The 22,838-nt window shown below is 41.5% G+C and overlaps 1 protein-coding gene across 1 annotated transcript in view; it reads right to left on the bottom strand.

The window, feature by feature from the left end:
• B3GALNT2 (beta-1,3-N-acetylgalactosaminyltransferase 2) overlaps window positions 1-22,838 on the bottom strand; it is a 56,795-nt gene that overhangs the window by 1,342 nt on the left and 32,615 nt on the right. The window contains exons 5-12 of the mRNA XM_007452947.1: window positions 22,722-22,817; window positions 13,387-13,497; window positions 10,956-11,034; window positions 6,773-6,956; window positions 3,778-3,903; window positions 3,000-3,159; window positions 2,298-2,354; window positions 863-1,030 (exon numbers count right to left, since the gene is read on the bottom strand). Coding sequence (XP_007453009.1) covers window positions 890-1,030; window positions 2,298-2,354; window positions 3,000-3,159; window positions 3,778-3,903; window positions 6,773-6,956; window positions 10,956-11,034; window positions 13,387-13,497; window positions 22,722-22,817 — 954 coding nt within the window. The 3' untranslated portion in view covers window positions 863-889. The remainder of the gene's footprint in view (window positions 1-862; window positions 1,031-2,297; window positions 2,355-2,999; window positions 3,160-3,777; window positions 3,904-6,772; window positions 6,957-10,955; window positions 11,035-13,386; window positions 13,498-22,721; window positions 22,818-22,838) is intronic.

Raw genomic sequence — 22,838 nt, 5'->3', positions numbered from 1 at the left:
TTCCCTACAGTTATACCTAAACTGAGAATACATCCTTCTACAGCAGCTTACTAGCGTTGACTGAAATTCAGTTACATTAGGTAAACATTAGGCAATGAAAGGAAGAAAAACAAGATGCTTTCAATGCCAAGGATTTAGAACTATCCATCCCTATGGCATTAAAACCCTGAGAGGTGTTTGATTTTACTTATATTCACAAAATTTTAGCACTTTAAAAAAATAGGAGTACTAAGCTGTGATCTTCAGGATTTATGTTAAAGGGCAAAAGGAAACTTGGGTGTAATTAGTCCGCTTAACCAAGGCCCCAAACCCAGCGTTACATTGGTTCCTTTTCAAGTTGCCCACTTCATTCAGAGATCCACAAAATCTGACATGATTTCCAGAAACCCCTGACTTTGGTATCAGTGATCACTGCTCATGCGTGATCACAGATCACACAGCATTTCTGTGAGTTCTTTTTGGCCCTTAATTATCCTGCTTATGCTATCCAGAGCTATTCTGCAATCCAGGTTGAAATTCAAACTTCCAGTTACTACTCAAGATTTCTGAACTAAGCCAAGTTTTAACCAAAAATTATAAGTAATAAATTACTAACAGAAATAATGCACTAGGACTTGGAAATATTTTTTTCTTTTATAAACAGTTTGGTATTTTTCAAATCATCTTCCAATATATAAGTAATTTTTTTCTTACACTACAGTTATCTGTTGATTTTTAAAACGGAAATTTTGTGCAAGTGTTAAGAAATACCACATTGGTGACCCGTGAAGGTGCCAGCCAAGAACTATCCTGAAAGACCATATACTCTGCGGCCGAACCTTGGGCTTTCCTCAGACTTCCGCTCAGATCATCCTTCGCCCACCCTGACCTTTAACACTGCGAATTGACCTCATCCTCCTCTTGCTTCACACCGACAAGGATCACCGCACAACTCCTTCAGTTTCCACAGCTGTGTTAGTTCTTGTGGAGAATACTGAGGGGAAGACAGCATTCCTGTTTCACAGGTCTTCTCACACAGCCACAGGCTGTCCTGTTGAAAACCGAAACAAAAGCTGATTTGGGAGCCCTGACACACCCTGCTGGAAGACAGACAGCGTGCATACAGGAGCTTCCAGATCCCAGTGAGGCTGAAGTTATTTCAAAGACAAGTGCATGTGTGAAGCCACTCAGCTTGTGGGGCGTAGGAAAAGCACACACCGGTGACCCTGAGGCTGTGGAGTAAAGAAACAGTGCAGTGTGTGCATTAAGAGTTTGCAAAAGGAGTTCTATGAAGAGAGAGTGTGGAAACCACAAATGCAGTTTCGTATTTGCTACTGGAGAAGAGGTGGCCAAATAGCATTATGAACAACAGCAAGTACTGAGGGAATGGTTACAATATTCGGGGGACAATACCAAGTGCTTTATAAATATTATCCAATTTAATTCTCACAATAACCCTGTGAGGTAGGAATTATTTCCTTTTTACAAATGAGAAACAAACTAAGAGTGAAGAAACTTGCTCAAGGTCACGGTGAAGTTCATGCTGGTAGGCTGAGTAGGAAGGATTGAAATGGAGTCTTGTCAGACTCAGAATCCGAGTTTTCACCCACCAGCCTACTTCCCAGCTCTGTGGACTAGCTTCTGTTTCCAGCAATGTAGCAGAATACAGATCCCATTCAACTTGAGAACATAAAAAGGAGGGATATAATAAAAAATGTCTTTTTAAAGGATGGCTGAACTGGTGGCAAAGGAGAGGAAACTGGAGAGTAGAAGGGCCTGGAGTCAGCGTGTGCCTTGTACAGGCCACGCCGGGGGACAGGAGACTGACCACTCCTTCCTACAGAGCCCTGTGCCCCTGGGGGCCGAGAGCCTCCGGGGGTATTAAAGGAAACAGAGAAGGCCTGTCTGTCTCTGCCCTGGCCCTGGACGGGTGGGACGGAGAGTCTCCCCTGAGCACCTGGCACCATAGCCCGCACTTAGGTGGGTGCAGCTGGCGTCACATTCTGCGGGGCCACCTCACTGCCAGAATCTGAAGTCGGCTGATTCTTTTGTGTTTTAAAGCTGCAAAGAATTTCTGATCAAACGTATAAAAACTCAATCCATTGTGAGTAGGAGAACTTCCATTCAAAACATTTCCTTTTGGTTTAGACTCAGAAAAATATTGTGAGATCTAGGCACATTATTGTGAATTAGATCAAGAGCACAGTTATGATGCCAAGAAGACCTTCCTTCCGTTCACTGTTCTGCCCGAGGTTTGATAGAGAAACCTCGCTGAACTCGTCAGAACCCAGAAGCCAGCCCCACTCAGGCTTGCTTACCTGATATCTTTTAGGTCCTATGGCTGCCATCCAAATGCCCATGCTTACATCTTCACCCTACACAGGCCCCATAAAGTTTAAAATGTAAAAATTTAAATGCTACTTCGTCTGTAAAGACAATGCCACACCCATTCCCGTAAGTAATCTTTCTACTTCTTCGTTTTGTGGCTATTCTAATATGCAAGGCTGAGGATGTATTACAACACCGATACACGAAGTAAAAGCTACCTGCCGTTAACATGAAGCACACACGCCACGATGAAGTACGACTATACACACTAAGTAAGCAGCCAGCCCCTCTTCTCGTGGACCTTAAACTTCCAGCACTAACGGTATGAAAGATACACTGGATCTAAGAACCGGGCAGAGATTGATTGATTTGCCATCTCAGAATCAGCAGAAAAACAAGCTTAGTCTTCAGCTTGCTTAGTCTTCCTTCTTATGAATATAAACCTTTACATTCCTTTAGGGACTATACCTTTAAATACAGGCTGAAAACATAACAGAAGGCTCAAAGATTTAGGAATAAAATTTAGATTTGAGGGATAGGAGTGTATCCCTAACCTTTGAGGGCTGACTCCTATCTAGAATGAATAACATGCCTTTCCCCAAGATCAGGTGGCTGTGCTTTTAATGATGGAATACTGAGTGGGATAAAACTTGTTTGGTCAGTGTACTCTTAGGTCAGAAATCCTTAATTACCTGGTAGGTCTTTAATCTCCCCGAGTTGCCAGCCAGCCAGTGGACGATGTCCCTGGAGATGACATACCCTGAGCCGCATGCAAAGGCGGGATAAGCGGGACTGGGGTACTCCAGTTCCTGCCACTTCCCGGTTCGGTCAACGGCCCAATTCAATCTGAAACTGACATGCAACATGAGTCGGCTTCTTTGTGTTGCTCTGACACGTATCCTACCACTAGTTAAGCTTGAGTCCTTAATTATCACTACAAAGGAATAAGCTGTAGAAGCAAGGAAAGAAGAATGAGAGATTATTGTTTTCCTCTAAGGACAGGAATTATTTATCTAGTGGTGTTTTATGTAAAAGACTGATATGTTAAATTCTCTCCAAGTTGTATTTATGGAGTTTCTGAATCATCTTGTGTAGATATATTAAAATAAATGAAAAATAAATCACCAATCCCTATTGCATTCCTAAAGACACATAGAAAATGGTTTCAGAAATGTCACAAATTTATTGTAATGTACAGCAGCGTCTAATTTGAGTAGCACTTAATATGTAGGGCATGAGGATAAAAGCCACATCATTTTCCATCCTTCATTATATTAGCCTGAGGTTTTCCATTTAAGAGTTTTTTTCCCCTTTAATTGTAGATTAATAAAATATAGTGACCCCGGGGCCTAAGAGGGAAATTTCCTATCTCAACCACATTTTTCTTATGATAAGTGACTTGTATCTTTCATTCTAAATTAACGTATGCTCATGAAATGAACGCCAATGGCCTAACAATGTTTAACTTACTTTCCCCACCAAAAATTAGGCCCATCCAGATTCTTAAGGGCGATTCTATTAAATACAGCTTCCAAGTCTATGTAACAGTCGTCATCCGTCTTTAGCAACAGATCAAAGCTGGTTGTTTCCACAGTCCTGTTGGCGAAAGGGGGGATATGAAAGTCAGGGCGTCCATACGAGGAAACAGAGCAACACCAATGTGGTGACACTGCTAACATCTTAATGAAAACTGGCCCTGTACTGTCTGTATGCTTGGCCAGCTTTTATCCATCCAATATCGGGAGCATCTGCTCTAAGAGCATCGCTGCTGCCAGCTACAATCCTCACTTCATATTAACAAAGGGGTATAACGGAGAGGTGCCACGCCAATTTTAAAAGGTATAAAGGAAGAAGAAAGAATACAATGAAAAAAAGATCTGGCTTAAGTAGAATATATAATCAAACAAATGCTTCTCAGGCCTTGCCCAGGTCAGGCCAGCAAACCTATTAAGCATCTGAACCTTGCCCCTTGCGTTCTTAATGAGAGGGCCACGCAGATGAGGGGACAGATGCCATACCTGGCCTCTCGCACAGAACGCCGTCGTACAACAGAATGTGTTCCATGCTGCTATTGATAGTACACTCAGGTATTTTACGGTGTTTAAAAAGCTGAGTTATAACACTGAAGTACATTTTCCCTTGGAAACGATTTCCAGTAATTCAGCTATTACAAATGACCTTCTGGAAGGCACAAGAGGGTGATTTCATTTATCTAGACATTAAAAAAATATATAATGGCAACTAGAAACAAAATTGACTCTTTGATGTCACATTGCCAATCCCTGTACCTCTTTTACCCAGAGTCTTGCGAGGGAACCAGTCAGAAGACAGAAATTTGAATTAAAGAAATCTGGAGAAAGTTTCATTAGGCCACAAAATGGTGAATTTAACGATGTATCCACAACAAAAAGCATAACCCTACGTTTCTAAAGTTCATTTCTAGTTAATAGCATAGGCCATACGTAATATTTGCTAATTAGAAATAAACTTTTGTGATAAAGGACACTGACTGAGATCACTAATGGATCACCTGAATAAAGATGAATGAAAAATAAAGATGTCATTTACGATGTGGAGGGTAGATGGGGGGATGGGCTACTAGGAAGCGGGTCCGGACGTACAGCCTGTCAGAAGGTCACCGCAGTGTTCCAGGTGCACACGATGGCCCAGAACAGACAGTGGCAGAGAGACTACAGAGAGAGGCCAAGATCACAGAGATACGCAAGTAGTATAGTAGAAGAGACAAAACTTAAACTGGAGGTAGTAATTAGACCAAATTGAACTTCCACAACTGGGAGTCAGCTCCCTATAGAAAGCCCTAGAACTCAGCAGTCCTGATCTCCCACTGCCTGGACCCCCATTCCCACTCCACCTCTTTACAGCCTCGCCCTTGCCTTGGCCGACCCATAACAGGAACCCCATTGGTGACCTTGAGCTAAAAGAAGGCTCTTTCTCTTACTACAGCTGTCAAACTTAATCCTGGTATTCTAGGCATACCCACATTTCCAGCTCGCATTTATATCTGACCTCTACCCACGAGATGACTCCAGAATTACACTGACTTGCCCCAGCTATGAAACTACCACCCATAAATTAAACTGTCTACCCCTCAGGACCAGGGAACTATATCCATAAAGGATCGATGATTTCCCATTCTGCTCAGGGCAAAACAAAGAAGAAAAGAAGGGACAGACTCTGGGGCTCACCGAGCAACAAGTTCCCTGATAAAGTTTTAAAAAAGAAAAAGACAAAGACGTGAATATACTTTATGGGTTTGGTCTAGACAGAGAGAGAGAGAGAGAGAGAGAGAGAGAGAAGGTTTCAGTTCTACAGTCAGGGTAGACAGTATCAGGGGGCTCACAGCAAGTTATGGGACCCTAGAGTAACTTAATAATATTAACAACTACATGTATTCAATTAAGAAGAGTCACTGTGGGCTTCCCTGGTGGCGCAGTGGTTGACAGTCCGCCTGCCGATGCAGGGGACACGGGTTCGTGTCCCGGTCCGGGAGGATCCCACGTGCCGTGGAGCGGCTGGGCCTGTGAGCCATGGCCGCTGAGCCTGCGCTCCGCAACGGGAGAGGCCACAACAGCGAGAGGCCCATGTAACGCAAAAAAAAAAAAAAAAAAAAAAAAAAGTCACTGTTATATTATTATTGGTGGTGTTATTGTAATGCAAGTAGGAGTTACAACCAAGATCCAAGAAATACTGGAGGGTCTGGGAAGTTAACAATATGGTAGACTATAAAGGTTGCTGAATTTCGTCTTATTAAAGCTTCTGGAATTAGGGCAGATAGTTCTTAAATGGGTTGGAGGAGGGAACGGAAATATAATGTGGATGTTCAGCTGAATGGAATTCAGATCAGTAACCTGGGTGTAAATGGGGGATATAGGTGCGTGGGTATGAAAATGCCTGAAGATAGGCTATTTTCAAACTCACTGATTTTCACCTAATGTTGGCTCAAGACAACTATGCCAGCATGTGAGGAGGCCGTACAGGAAAGTAATGGGAGTGGGATACTAAACAAGCAGTATCTAGTACAGAATATGGTGTGGCCTCTCCCCTTGTGGAGCACAGGCTCCGGACGCGCAGGCCCAGCGGCCACAGCTCACCGGCCCAGCCGCTCCGCGGCATGTGGGATCCTCCCAGACCGGGGCACGAACCCGCGTCCCCTGCATCGGCAGGCGGACTCTCAACCACTGCACCACCAGGGAAGCCCACCTTGTTTGTTTTTGATACATTAATAGTGTTCACATTATGGATCAGCTCATCGAAATAGTAAAGCGGCAGCATTTTAGAAGATCAGTCCTCACAAAGAACCAGGATACAATAGATCACACCCCAAGTGCACAGTGCTCTTAGGTTTGTGTGTTTTTAAAAAAATCTCAGTGATTTGATGTTGATAAATTGTTTCTACATCAAAAGAAAAATAAAACAATACCTACCCAACATTTTTATAACCTACCATTTATAGAAGTTCAGTAATTTTGCAGGAACATTTCGGTAAGTGTCAACAACATCCACAAACACAATATCATCATAGAGGCTGCTTTCCTCCTTCAGTAAGGCATCCTCCTCGTGGAGATTACTTATATGATCAAGAAGTCTTCGAGGGCGAGAATGAAGATTTTTTAAGAGAGCATCACCTTCTAAGAAGGAAAAGAGAGCTGAAGAAAAAGGCTATTGCAAACTTAAGACCCAGAACTTGTAACGTTATTGCATTAACCCTCCTCCCAAGGTAACCTAACAACACAATTAGGAACTCTGAAGTAGGGAAATGGGAACGCCCACACATTGCTGGTGGGAGAATAAAGGGCTACACTCACTGTGGGGAGCAACTCAGCAATACCTAGTTAGGCTGAAGATGTGTGCACTGTTTGACTCGCTAAGTCCACTTGTAGATATATCCCCAGAGACATTATTTTACACACTCACAAGGGTATTTATGGCAGCATTGTTTGTGACAGTGAAAAAATGGAACCAGCCTAAATACCCACCAATAGGAGAATGGTTAAACTGTGGTATGTTCACATAATGGAATACAGCAGTTAAAAAAATTAACCTGCATAGCAGCACTATTTATAACAGCCAAGATGTGGAAACGACCTAAATGTCCATCAACAGATGAATGGATAAAGATGTGGGGGGTGTGTGTGTGTACACACACACACACACACACACACACACACACACAGGAATATTACTCAGCCATAAAAAAGAATGAACTGTCATTTGCAGCAACATGGCTGGAACTAGAGATTATCACATTAAGTAAATCAGAAAGAGAAAGACAAATATGATGTCACTTATATGTGGAATCTAAAATATGACACAAATGAACTCATCTACAGAACGGAAACAGATTCACAGACACAGACTTGTGGTTGCCAGGGCTGGTGGGGTGGGGAAGAGGGGATGGATTGAGAGTTTGGGATTAGCAGATGCGAACTATTATTTATAGGATGGATAAACAACAAGGTCCTACTGTAGAGCACAGGGAACTATATTCAGTATCCTGTGATGAACCATAATGGAAAGGAATGGGAAAAAGAATTGTGTGTGTGTGTGTGTGTGTGTATATGTATGTATAACTGAACTGGTTTGCTGTACAGTAGAAAGTAACAACATTGTAAATCAACTATACTTCAGTAAAATAAATGAAAAAAAAATTAACCTGATCTTGGATGTTAAGAGGAATGGCACTAAAAAATAATGCTGAGTGAGAAAAAGTATCTTGCCAATTGATTAATCAAAACTGTATGTTATTAAAAGCTGTATACACATGCATGTAGTAGAAAATAGAAAAATAAGAATGGGAAGGGTACACATGAGTTTCAGGACAGTGGTGGTCTCCTGTCCAAGGGGAAGGGAGAGGAACGGGGTAGGAAGTACTGGGAGGGAAGAGGCTTCAACTGTATCTATAACGCCTTATTTCTCTGAAAACAAAGAAAGGAAGCAAATATGACAAAATGCAAACATCTGTTAATTCTGAGCATCAAGTACATGGGTGTTTCTTATAGCACTATTTTTGGTTTATTTATATTTTATAATAAAACTTATGACCACTGTGCTTAAAAGACATTTTAATTACCACCTCACAAGCTAATGGATCGTTCGGCACATGTGTGCAGGGACTGTCCTCAAATAAGGCAGCAATCCTATCACTAGCGCAGGATTTTCTCAGCTGTCTCAAATTAGAAAATTTCTGAAAACTAAACAAGTGAGTGGCTGAGGGGTGGGGGAGAGAAACCGAGACGTAATTCAGCCCTCCGCTCTGTGACTGCGAACAGCAAGACTGGGCATGGGGGCTGAGGGCCTGTGTCCGATTTCTACCTCTGCCACTGTCGGTGAGGTAATGGATGAGTCACACGTTTCTGGGCCTCAGCATTCTCATCTGTAAAAGGAGGAGCTGGACTACGTCTGTGGTTCTCAGGATTGCTTACTGACATACAGATTCCTAGGCCCCAAGCCTAAAGATCCTGCAGGTCTTGGGTAGAGCCCAGGAATCTGTATTTCTAACCTGTGACTTCCTGTAACTTTGATGCAGGTGGACCATAAACAACCCTTTGAAAAACACAGGCCTAAATAACCTCGGGTCCCTTTCAACTTTTACACTCTCCTCTAACGTCCTTTCACTTTAAAGATAAGGATAAATATACACAATTTAACACTTGAATGAAAGTCAAAGTGTTATAAAATTGCAGCAACAGGAATGGATAAGATGCGAGCAGAAATACAGGCTTTTTCATTAACAAATTGTACATGTTGGTTTTTTCTGCATATATCTGAAAAACACGAGTATAAATTAATAAAGTAATATATCTGTGTGTGTGTTGGGTTTTTTTTGGCTGCGGTGGGTCTTCGTTGCTGCACATGGACTTTCTCTAGTTGCGGTGAGCGGGGGCTACTCTTCGTTGCAGTGCGCGGGCTTCTTACTGTGGTGGCCTCTTTTGCAGCAGGGCACGGGCTTTAGGCGTGTGGGCTTCAGTGCCTGTGGCATGTGGGCTCAGTAGTTGTGGCTCGTGGGCTGTAGAGCGCAGGCTCAGTAGTTGTGGCGCACGGTCTTAGTTGCTCTGCAGCATGTGGGATCTTCCCGGACCAGGGCTCGAACCCGTGTCCCCTCTGCTGGCAGGCGAATTCTTAACCACTGCACCACCAGGGAAGTCCCTCTGTGTTTTAAATCTGATCATCTGTCTAGGTGCCATTTACAAGAATCATGTGGTTTACGGCCTCTCAAACTTTGGAGGCATCAAACCCATCTAGGGAGCTTATTAAAATACAGGTATCTGAGCTCCAATCCTGAAGATTTTTAACTCTGTAGGCTTGAGGTAGGGCCCAGCCAGAGATGGTAATGCCCAACAAAATTTGAGAATTTGTGTACCATGTGATTCTTCTGAACAGCACGTAGATCCTCAGATTTTAAAAAATTATAGTCAGATTTTCAGATATATCCAGTACATGAGAAGAAAAATCTATTCATTTTAATTCCTTTAGCCTAACACTTGAGTTATTTCTCTCTTGTTTGAAGGGAGCTTTCCTCACCCAAACCTTAATCTTTTAGCCTCAGTGAGAGAAAACTTAAGACAAACAGTTGTTTAGGGTACAGTAGTTGCTCCTCGTAGAACAGTTTAGTGCCAGAAATCTCAAGGGCCCCTCAAGTTTTTAAAGGCTCTTGATGGTACATACATGAGTTAACTGGCAAAAGAAAGGAAGTTGCTAGATATGAAGTCAGATGGTGTGTAACACCTGTACCCGGCCCCCCAGTGTGAGCTGTTTTACAAAACTGGCCTGCCCTCCCGATCTGAGTCCTCCCCAGGGCTGAGCCATTAGCCCCTGTGAGCTAAGTCCATACCTTCCCTAGCAGAGTGGTCTCACAGTTTTATGAAAAATCTCTGGACTAAAATTAAGGATCCGTAAATTTTAAATCTCTATTTTTAATGGCAGGTTTGTGGGTAAAACCTGTGTACCTATTCCAGCCTACCCTTAGGGGTGATGTAAGAATAGAAATACTTCTATGAGGAAACACTGTATAAATAAAGATGCTAGAAATTGAAAAAAGCCACAGCCCATTCACATCTTCAGACTACCTGTAGTGGCCTCAAACAGAGGGTCTGCCCCATCCTCAACCCTGCACTATTAAGGGAGACCCCTGAAGACCTGCCTCTCAGAATACGGCCTCTGCTTTCCCCAAGTCACTGTGTGCCTTCAGGGAAGCTGTGTCCTAAGTCTTTTATAGGAATCCATGATCTGTAGAGCTCTGAGAAGCCAGATGATGCACTACTAGGCACCTTTCCATAAGTGGTGATCAGGACAAGTGACCAAGAGCAACCGCATCAACAATAGCTTTTCTTAGAGATCACTGATACAGGAATTCATTGATGTGGATATTTTCAGGAGCATCACTCAAGAAGACAAACACAGCCATTTCTTTTTGGGGTGGTGGAGAGGGCTGCAGAACTCTGAATACATTGAAAGCCATTGAATCAAATACTTTAAAAGGGTAAAGTATATGGTATGTGAATTATGTAGCAACGGAGCTATTTTTAATGACCAAAAAAAAAAAAAAAAGATTACCTTTGATGTCAAAAGTATGAAGATGAGGTAGGCGAGATTCAGTATGTTTTTCAACTTTTAACCAGTTGACTTACCCTGAATAGTATAAATAAAGCCACCTGCAACTCCCTCCACACCTTCCATGAATTCATGAGGCAAGGCACCCTCCCCAGCCTGAAAGAAAACAGAATAGAAGTGCTTGGTGTTTTATTACTAAGAACACATTTCTTATATTTGAAAACCGATTTGGCACAATTCATAATGTGACGCTACAGCACATAAATCCATCTAAGATGCTGATGCACTAGACTTACGCTGTCAGGAGGACATCAGCATTCTAGTTTTGTCGCCTAGTCCAAGATCAGGTACACACAGTAATCTACGGATTACTGTTCAGAATTCCAGCCTATGTAGAATCATGTATTCTTGAACTTGCTACCAACACTATTACCAAGACCAATTTTCTTTTACGTCAGAACTCCACCAGTTAAAAAAAATTATAACCAGCTCTGATTTCGTGGAGATTGAAAATGCCCATGAGTTCAAATACACCCAAGCACATTTCAAAGTGACAGCTACCACACAGAGACAAGCCCTCTAAGCAAACAGTTCAGCCCGAGCCGTACTGATTACTGACGTTGCTGAAGGTGCCCACTGCACCAACAGCCAACAACGGTCCCCTCTACCGCTAAGGTGTGGAGCATCTTTGGTTATTACGAGATTTACCTCTTTTACCTCACAGGTTACCCCAGGCCCTTACTCAAAGTGAGGGGCCTCACCTCTCTGTGTTCCACCCCAACTTAACACCCTACCAGCGATCCAGCTGCTGCGGGCTGGATGGGATTGTCACAGCCACGCCTCAGCACGTTTACAGCGTTTCTTCTTGACGGGTGGTCAAGAGGGCTTACTGCCTGGGTAGTCCTCTTTGAACAGATCCTTCTAGCAGAGCTGTCCCTGTACAAAGCAATGTTTTAATAAGGCCAGTAGAGAGACAGTGTTCTGCAGTGATTGTGGGAAAATCGCCATTCAATTCAGAATATGGTTTGTAGCTGAATGTGGAGGAAATCTCTAAAGGTGAGCGCTACAGATTCCAACCTTGTACGTCTACAAAAGATTGCACACTCTTTTTTTTTAATTGTACCATCTATACTGTTTTGGCTTGTTTACTAACAGTACTTTATGTTTATTAACTTCTGTCTAAAAGGTCACAGCTTGGCTTTTATTTTGTCTTTAAACTTTTTCCAACATGATTACTTGCTGGCAAGGCAGCGAGACTTAGGAAAACTTCCAGCTCTATATGGGTTTCTTAGAATAGGCTACTAAGTTATCTGACTTTTTTTAAGGTTAGCTGAGTGTTTAAGCCATCACTGCCCTCCACAACCATATTCACCCCCAGAGCAGATCACTTGAGTCTTTACATTTAAATCTAGCCCTCAATTCAGAAGTAAACTGATTTCCTTTTGTGCAACCAACTGAGCAGTATAGAATTCTGGCATGTTTGGGATATTTTTAAGTTTCATACACAGAAAAGGAGGCAAGATATTAAAGGCACTTGCTTTGAAAATAAGGAAAGAAAAAAAACTATAAATCCGTAAAACACTGTGTCTTAAATAAAGGACTTTTCATAATCAAGAATGAAATCTGATACATGGCCTACAAGGCTAAAGCTGTAATTATACATGAATTTGTGGGGTCTGTCTAGTGTCTTTTCCCCTCACTGGACTATAAATTCCACTGTGGGCCAGTAATGGGCCTGTTTTGCCCATGACTGTGCCTGGCTCACAAGTGTGCAGCAGATGTTTTCTGAACGTGCAATAACAAACCACATGATTTTCATTTCAAATTCAGGGATTAATTTATGTGAATAAGGTTAATATTTAATGGAATGTACTAAGCTTGTGACCTTAAATGCCAAGTGCTTTCCTAATTAGATCAGAGCATCAAGGAGAACAATTCTGTCTGACATCAGCACATATACCACTTGTTTACTTAAAGTTCACCATTTTAAGTTTGCCTACACCTTCTTTTTCATCCTACAATTTGAGAAATTTATTGTCAAACTGTTTCAAATGTTAAGAAAACTTGGTAAATGAAAAATAAAAGTCACAAATCCCAACAACATAAACGAAAGTGAATACTCAACCTTACTAATACTTTTATCTATAGTATTGTAACTGACATCATACTATCAAGGTGAGATAGTGAATATTCTGAATACTATAGAGTAAGTGAACTTAAAAGAACATTAACTTAAAAACTATGAAGAAATAAAACATCGCACTTTCTAAAATGCACTAGACTTAAGGCAAAACTATATATTTACTAAGGTTGAAGTTACAAAATCATACAACATTTGAGTTTTTCATCTTTACTATGTGGTGCCTCAACATTTTCTAGTGTACATGTTCTAAAATACGTAAGATTCATTGTTCCATATGAGTTGATGTAAAAGTAAACTTAAAAACACTTTTACATATTAAAAAATGCTAAGGTGTGCTAAACAACCTTTAAAAATGAATGACTTACTGTGATGACTCTGAGAACTCCTCCCCCATCATTGACTGTCACTTTGTGGAGATTTCTTGACACAAGGCCTTGGAGGTCTTGGCTCTCCCACACGATTGTACCTTCAAAGCTCTTTTGTGGAAAGATGAACAGTGAATCGGCTTCTTTATTGCTGTCATTTAGGTTTTAAGTAAGTTTCTAGAGAAGAGTTTATTTTTTCTAAGACACATTGGCTAAAACTTTTACTGCCCGCTAAGACGCCAATGCTAACATTTTGGTGTATATCTTAGAGCACATCTAAAACAATAGTTACAAAGACCTTACAGACAGTTTTACATGCTGCTGTCATTTCCCATCGCATCAAAGGCATTTCCTTATGCGACTGCCGCTGTTAAAACTGCTCTTTTTCAAGTACTTATAGCAATACTGCTGAGTGAATGCATCCTGATTCACTCAGGCATCTCCCTACCGTTGGACATCTGGATACTACCAAATAGCTACTAAAATAATGCGAGGCCTGTTGTGGTGTAAATGTTTATTTTTCCCCAATACTTTGTTTTTTATTTAAATTCCCAGAGGTGAAATTACTGGGACAGGAATAGAGATAGTTTATATGGATTTTGGTACACACTGCCAAACTGCTTTTCAAAAACAAATTCTACCTGTAGGGTCATTAGCAATTTATGAGAATACCAGTTGCATTGTCCTCTTCCCAGTATGGGATATTAGTAAAAGAAGTTAAGCTAATTTAGTAGATTTAAAGAAACGGTTCCTCATTTAATTAGTGTTTCTTTTGATTTCTAATGATGTTTATGAATTATAGTCTCTTGTGGGAATTGCCTTGTCATGCTTCTTTGCCATTTAGCTACTGAGTTTTGTATTTTTCTTATTAATCTGTGTAAGCTTTAATAAATTATCTTAATACTGTATATTTTATATACTAAGAATGTTCTTTCAGAATTATTTATTTATTTTTAAACATCTTTATTGGAGTATAATTGCTTTACAATGGTGTGTTAGTTTCTGCTTTATAACAAAGTGAGTCAGCTATACATATACATATATCACCCTATCTCCTCCCTCTTGCCTCTCCCTCCCACCCTCCCTATCCTACCCTCTAGGTGGACACAAAGCACCGAGCTGATCTCCCTGTGCTATGCGGCTGCTTCCCACTAGCTAGCTATTTTACATTTGGTAGTATATATAAGTCCATGCCACTCTCTCACTTCGTCCCAGCTTACCCTTCCCCCTCCCTGTGTCCTCAAGTCCATTCTCTACGTCTGCATCTTTATTCCTGTCCTGCCCCTAGGTCCTTCAGAACCTTTTTTTTTTTTTTTTTAGATTCCATATATATATATGTTAGCATACAGTGTTTGTTTTTCTCTTTCTGACTTACTTCACTCTGTATGACAGATTCTAGGTCCATCCACCTCACTACAAATAACTCAATTTCGTTTCTTTTTATGGCTGAGTGGCTGAGTAATATTCCATTATATATATGTGCCACATCTTCTTTAACCATTCACAAATAAATGGAAAGATACTCCATGATCATAGATTGGAAGAATTAAAACTTGTTAAAATGTCCACATTACACAAAGCAATTTACAGATTCAGTGCAATCCCTATCAAAATACCAATGGCATTTCTCACAGAAATAGAACAAACAATCCTAAAATTTGTATAGAATCATTAAAGATCCCAAATAGCCAAAGCAATCTAGAGAGATAAAAACAAAGTGGGAAGCATCATGCTTCCTGATTTCAAACTATATTACAAAGCTACAGGAATCAAAACAATATGGTGTTGGAAAAAAAACATACACATAGATCAGTGGAACAGAATAGAGACCCAAAATAAACCCATGTGGTCAATTAATTCACAACAAAGGGGCCAAGAATATACAACAGGGAAAGGACAATCTCTTCCACAAATGGTGTTGGGAAAACTGGACAGCCACGTGCTTAACATGAATGAAACTGGACCACTAACTTATGCCATACACAAAAATCAACTCAAATGTGTTAAAAAACTTGAACATAAGACCTGACACCAGGAAACTCCTGTAAGAAAACATAGGCGGTAAGCTACTTGACATCCGTCTTGGGGTATGATTTTTTGGATTTGATACCAAAAGCAAAGGCAACAAAAGCAAAAATAAACAAGTAGGACTATAGCAAACTAAAAAGCTCTGCACAGCAGGGGAAACTATCAACAAAAGGAAAAGGCAACCTACTGAAAGGGAGAAAATATTTGCAAAATCATGTATCTGATAAAGAGTTAATATCCAAAATATATAAAGAACTCAAAACAACTCAATAACAAAAAGCCAAAGGAGCCAGTTTTAAAAAATGGGCAGAGTATCTGAATAGACATTTCCCTAAAGAAGACATACAGGTGGTGAACAGGTACATACAAAGATGCTCAACATCACTAATCATAAGGGAAATGCAAATCAAAACCACAATGAGATATCGCCTCATCTATGTTAGAACAGCTAGTACTGAAAAGAAGAAATAACAAGTGTTGGCAAGGATGCGTAGAAAAGGGAACCCTTGTGCACTGTTGATAAGAATGTAAACTGAGGCAGCCACTACAGAAAAAAGTTTGGAGCTTCCTCAAAAAATTAAAAATAGAACTAGCATATGATCCAGCAATTCCACTTCTGGGTACTCATCCAAAGGAAATGAAAACACTAACTTGAAAAGATATATGCACCCCCATGCTCCCTGCAGCATTACTTACAATAGCCAAGACATGTAAACAACCTAAGTGTCCGTCAATGAATGAATGGATAAAGAAAATATGGTATCTATATACAATGGAATATTACTAGCCATTAAAAAGAATGAAATCTTGCCATTTGTGACAACACGAATGAACCCCAAGGGCATTACACTAAGTGAAATAAGTCAGACAGAAAAAGACAAATACCATAAGGATCTCACTTATCTAAAATAAAAAGAACTGAATTCATAGATACAGAGAACAGATGGGTGGTTGCTAGAGGTGGGTGGTGGGAGGTGGCTAAAACGAGTGAAGGTGATCGAAAGGTGCAAACTTCTGCTTACAAAAAAATAAGTCTTGGGGATGTAATGTACAGCCTGGTGACTGTAGTTAATAATACTGTATTGTATATTTGAAAGTTGCTAAGAGAGTAGATTTTTCTTTTTTAATAAATTTACTTATTTATATTTTTATTTTTGGCTGCATTGGGTCTTCATTGCTGCACGTGGGCTTTCTCTAGTTGTGGCAACCTGGGGCTACTCTTTGAGGTGCACAGGCTTCTCATTGCAGTGGCTTCTCTTGTTGCGGAGCATGGGCTCTAGGCGCATGGGCTTCAGTAATTGTGGCACGTGGGCTTCAGTAGTTGTGGCACGTGGGATCAGTAGTTGTGGCACGTGGGATCAGTAGTTGTGGCACGTGGGATCAGTAGTTATGGCTCGCGGGCTCAGCTGCTCCGCGGCATGTGGGATCTTCCTGGACCAGGGCTCAAACCCGTGTCCCCTGCACTGGCAGGCGGATTCTTAACCACTGCGCCATCAGGGAAGTCCCTAAGAGAGTAGATCTTAAAAGTTCTCATCATAAGATAAATTTGTAACTATGTCTGGTGATGGATATTAACTAGACTAGTGTTGATCATTTTGCAACAAATACATATATTGAATCATTTTATTGTATACCTGAAGCTAATATAATGTTGTATGTCAATTATATCTCAATTAAATAAATAAATAAATTTAAAGAGACTGCCCTCTGAGTTGAACTAATTAAATTCTTAAAGTAAGAGAAACAATGTTTCCAATAACTGGGAAGAACTCTAAGGTTGAAGCTTAATTAGTAAAATCCATACCTTAAAACACTATAGGAAGGCTGGTCTAAGAGAGAATTTTGGCAACAAGTAGCAATGTTTAAGGGGAGACAGAATAATTGGAAGATATAAAGCACTCTGGTCACATCCTACCTGAATGAGGCAGCTCTCAAAAACACCCACCACCTCCCACTGCTGTAATCAAATTCAGTGCCCAAACCAAGTACGGTTCAGATTGGTTTTTAGGTGCCTTGACATATCAGGAAGGAGGTTCCTAGCTCGTGGCCACAAGAATTCAAACCACGCTAATGAGCTAACACCCATCGAACATGAATCAATAGACATTCTGGTTTATACACTCCGCAAGGTCAGCATTAGGACCCAAGAGCTAAGTCCTAGACCCTCGACTGTGTGAGGCTGCTCTGGGTTAATCATGTGTCTTTCTCCTGGCAACAACGACCTCTTCCCCTTGGGATACTTTACTTTCTTCTAAAACTTTAATAGTGATAAAGTTTGGAAGGACTGACACCAAGTAAGTTTCAGAGAAAGAAATGACAGGACTTAGTGAGTGCTTGGATATGAGAATTGAGGATTAAAGCCCACGATTCTGGTTTGGGTGCCTGGGAAAAAGGAGATACTATGACCCAAGACTGAAAATACAGGAGGAGATGAGAATGGGTGGGCTATCACCATTAGATGCTATCACCACAGAACGCCCAGGGGACATTCCAAGTGGAGGAGTTCAGTAGGTGGCTGAAGTGTGTATGGAGTTCATAAGAAACCTGGGCTGCAGTAAACAGGTGGTAATAGATGAAACTGTCTAGGAAGAATGAGTAAAATAAACAGAAGGCTGAGTATCAGATCCTAATGATTAACGTTCAAGGGGAAAACGAAAGAGGAGATAATGAAGTTATGTACTGGGAAGAAGGACTGGGGCAGATTAAGCTGAACTAGAAGAATGCATATCATATAAGCTAAGAGAAAACTGCAGTCAACTAGGGTAAGGACTCCAGGTAAGTGTCCCCTGGAGGTGGCAGTTAGGTCACTGGGAATCTTTGCAATTATAGTTCCTAATGAACCATACCAAAGTAAAAGCTATAGTGACCTCAGAAAAGCTTCACCTTGAAACTACAAATCTGGCAAATATGATGACAAATCAAGTAATTCTCTGTCCAGTCCAGTCAACTGACACTTGGCACCTGACTCTGCCCGGCACCCAACTCCATTTCGTTTGACTGGGTTGTGATATAACATCAACAATGTTGACTAAACTGAGTAATTACCAGAAAAACTCACTGGCCCAAAAAGTGATCCTGCTTTTTTATTCACGCAACTGATAACCAGTTGTTTTTGTTATGAGAGGAGGGAGGGGTTCTACCTTCTCCACCTCCCCTGTAGCTTCTCCATGGCACAGTTAAATGTCTATTCCCCACTTCTCTCACATGCCTACTTTCTACTCTCATACAAAGTAATCACAAAGCTAGGAATCTCTGCAGATGCAAAACAGCTTCTTTACGGCAATTCCCTGCTAAAATCATAAAACCAAAGGAAAAGGTAGGAAAGAACAGCACGGTATAGTTGGAAGAATGAGCTCTCATAAGTCCTCTCACCCATAACGTAAGTGAGCTATGTGCAACCTATGCTGTCCATTCTTCTGTGTCCTATTTCTAACTCGTCATCCAAACCAACAGAGTAGCTTAAACATACACAGTACTTTTGTACCTGTAACTGTTAACGATTTCTTGTGGATTGGAGAAATGACTACCTCTAAAAAATTTCAACTTTCATAAAAAATAAGTATATAAGTACCCATGATACTAACAATACTGTCTCTAGTGACTCGAGTTGAATGAAAATAGTCTTTTTATTGAAATTAGTTTCAGGTTTCAGGTGCACTAAGAGAAATATGAAATTAGAGAAATAAATATTTTAAAAGAAACACACAGCAGTCTCCATTTAAATTTGTGACCCCCAGTGAGATTTATGCTTTAGTGAGTCACACGACGAAAACAGTGCAAGAGCCCTGCTTAGCTGACAAGCCATACTGCTGACGTTACTCTAGCTGACTGTGAAGTGTGGAAGGAATAAGATGATGAACAAATCAACCACTTCTCCCTCGCAACTGGGATCAACGATCTGTTTTTCTTCGGGCATACTCTGCTGATGATAGGCAGACAAACCCATTCATCACTATCATATTTTCTGTGCAAATAAGCCCCATTAGGCTTGAGGCAGCAAAAATGACTATCTATATAAAATTAAACAGGTTTTCAACAAAAACAGGATTTTGTGTAAAAGGAAAGAATATGTTATCTTTAAAAGTTTATTTTTTTCTTTTAATAAAAGCTAATATATAGTTATTTCAGAACATTTAGAAAATAGATACACAGAGAGAAGAAAATAAAAATCATCCATAATCCTACTCCCCCAGATGCAGACACTATTAAATAACTGCGTTGTTTATAGAAGGAAAAAACGTTATTCAGATGTAATGAAAAACCAAAAGCCAGTTTAGCTTAAAGCGTCAAGGGAAATAAAGATCACAGGCTTTAGCCAGTAGAAGTCTTAATAACTAAAACGGCCACTACCTGACTTGGCTGAATCCTTCCCGTCCTGAGTAACTACTGCCATATATACCATCCTGAACACTGGCAAGGAAGGCAGCTCCTTGCCCCAACCTAATTTTTATTCTGAAAAGCTTCAAACCTACAGAAGTTGAAATTACCACCCAAATCCCCTAGACTCACCAACTGTTAACATTTGGCAACATGTGTTTTTTTTTTGTTTTTTTGTGTTTTTTTTTAACTTTTCGGCCGTGCCGCCCAACAGGCGGGATCTTAGTTCCCTGACCAGGGATCAAACCTGCACCCCCTGCAGTGGAAGCGTGGCACCTTAACCACTGGAGTGCCAGGGAAGTCCCTGGCCACATGTGCTTCATCTCTGTCTCTAGACACACATTCTTTTCTGTTGTTCTTTGTTGTTCAATCACTTGAAAGTAAAATACATTTCACCTTGACTTCAGCATGTATTTCCTAAGGACAAGGACATTCTAAGGGAAAGTAATGGTTTTTTGTGGACTCATCAAAAACTGTAATTCTTTCTACGAGGCTGACCAAGATAATGGAGCAGGCCCCACAAGACTGATTAGCCTGAAGTTAATATTACAGCTTATCTTCTTTCTCCTTGCCCCACACTGTGACTCCTTCATCTTGGAGTTTCTCTACCTGTGCACCGCTGACATCTGGCGCCAGATAATTCTCTGCTGTGGGGATGTGTCCTGTACGATGTGGGATGTTCGGAACATCCCTGGCCTCTGCCCACAAGATGCCAGCGCGTGCTGCTCCACACGCGGTTGTCTCCAGACACTGCTAAGTGTCCCCTGGGGCCAAATGGCCTGGGGGAGAGACGCCGCTTTTGAAGAACAGGAACCACAAGTTCAGAGGAGGACCAGCAGTGAAGAAGCCAGCGCACATTTCTTTACCGAATGCTCACCGTGTGGCAGCATGTTTTAAACATTCTCCATCTAGGAAATCATTTATGCCCTAGCGTAACCCTCTGAACTGGGTGCCTCTGACAAAGGAGGGAAGAGACGCAGTGAGGTGAAGGAGCTTGCTCCAGGTCACAGAGCCACCGAGTGGCAGCGAGGGACTCAACCTCACCCACAGGCGGCTGCTCAGGCACCTGCACCCAAACGTGCTGCCCACGCTGCCTTCCAGGTGCGGCAGCCTTTCCTTTCCTATTTGTGCCAACCCGCGTGAGTGGTCTGTGAAAATCAATCCTCCAGCAGGCTCCAGACCTTTCTGGAGAGCACCTAACGCGGCGCTCATGCTCCTGGTCCCCTCAGAGTCACACTCCTCTCCCCTGGGAATCGCAGAGTCTGAGTGAGGTTCTGCCCATGCTGGTTTTGAGTAGAAAGGCAGGACTCTCACTGATGACTCACTTCAATCCTAAAGGAGCGGACCAATCAGTGCAGGAAATCTGCTTACAGCTGTGCCTGGGACACAGCAAGTTAAGCAGAATATCAGTGCTGGCTCTTCTATCCTCACTTGGACATAAGCTGCTTTAAGGGCAGGGATCTTTGTACTACGTCTCAAATAGCCCCAGTGCTTGGCATATACTAAGTTCTCAATTAATATTCTCTGAGTCAGTGAGTAAACAAACCAAAGAGTAGCTTCCTTCAAAAACTGAGATCCAACACTTGGCCAATACTACTTAGTTGAGCCACTACTTTTAATTAAGAGTAAGTGATACCTTTGATGGTACATACTTCATTTAACAAGGAAGAAAGTTCATATATGAAATTTTAAAAGGTCATTTATATAGGTAAATAGGCATTCTCATATAATGTTGATGATTATTCAAATTGATACAAAATGCTAAACTGTCCTCCAGAAAGAAATTACCTGCCTCAAAAATGTGCAGAAATTTGAACCAACAATTCATCCTAAGAAAATAACCAGTTATGTACACAAAACAGAGTGTAAGGATGTTCACTACAGTCTTTTTTTATAACACTGAGAAACTGGAAAATTTTTTCCAGTATGTTTTAGTTTTGCTTTTCTGTAAAATGCTTTTAAACAGAGGTACCCATAGGTGAAACAAAGGAGCTCCCTTTAACAGTCACAGAATTAACATGCAAAGTTTAACTACCTGTACTCAACTCCAAAGATACACAGCACCTTATAAAATGTGTGACTTCGCTGTTGCATAAATGTGAACAGCAACCCACACGCCTGGTGGTAGAAAGATGTTTCCTGGTTAGCCAGCAGGGCTGGTCAGTCATCCAGCTTCCACATCTTAATTCAGTGTTCATGTTGCCGGGGGAACTTGTCAACTAGAGCTCATCTAAAGTGATCGCCAGAGATGACCAGGAAACTGACCCCTACACTGTGGTTCCAAAGCATGCTGTTCAGAAATGTACTCAGACAAGACTGCAATAGCCTGGAAAGGCTGAGGCTGATGGATGAACAATGTGTTCATGTCCAGCTGTGTAATACACAGTGTAATACAACCACATTTGGGCTTAACTCCAGGGCTGATGAGGGCACCTGGCAGCTGAGGTGGTCCCTACCTAAGAGTTATGTTTTCAAACATCTTCCACTACTTGGAGAAGTTTTATTTATCTTGGAAATGTGACCGATCTCTTTGCCATTATCCTGTCTGCACTTCCCTCCACCCCCCTATTCTTTAGATAAGCAAACTATTTGATTTACTCAAATGGTACCTGTGCCTGGTCTTTCTATCAACCACACCTATTACTATCCTTTGTCACTAGAGCACTCATGCAGTCCTCTACTCCACTAAATAAACCATGGTAACATGCAACGCTTTTCGAAGTGAGGTTTGGAACCTTTGGGGCATGATGTAGCTCTCTGGAGGGAGGAATGCAGAGAGGTACAGCTTAGTACATCCCCGCTGGTAGCCTCATCCACCACTCTGGAGAGCTGTCCTGGCAGGAGAATATGCAGTGTCTGCCTCTGGAAGCACATCCTCAGGCCGACAGCAGCCTGCACTGGGACCAGAGTCTCTTTACTACAGCCTGTACCTCTGGTAAGATGAACTGCTCCACAGGCTTGTACCACAGCTTGTTCACCTGCACCCCACAGCTCGGAGGACTGAAGCGAGCAATGAAGAGGGCCTCCTACAGATCGGGGGGGGGGGG

The sequence above is a fragment of the Lipotes vexillifer genome, unplaced genomic scaffold (genome assembly GCF_000442215.2).
Source record: "Lipotes vexillifer unplaced genomic scaffold, Lipotes_vexillifer_v1.1 scaffold1088, whole genome shotgun sequence".
In the NCBI taxonomy this organism is placed as follows: Eukaryota; Metazoa; Chordata; class Mammalia; order Artiodactyla; family Lipotidae; genus Lipotes; species Lipotes vexillifer.
The sequence above is the reverse complement of the archived record's forward strand: the minus strand, read 5'-3'. Positions and strand labels throughout refer to the sequence as shown.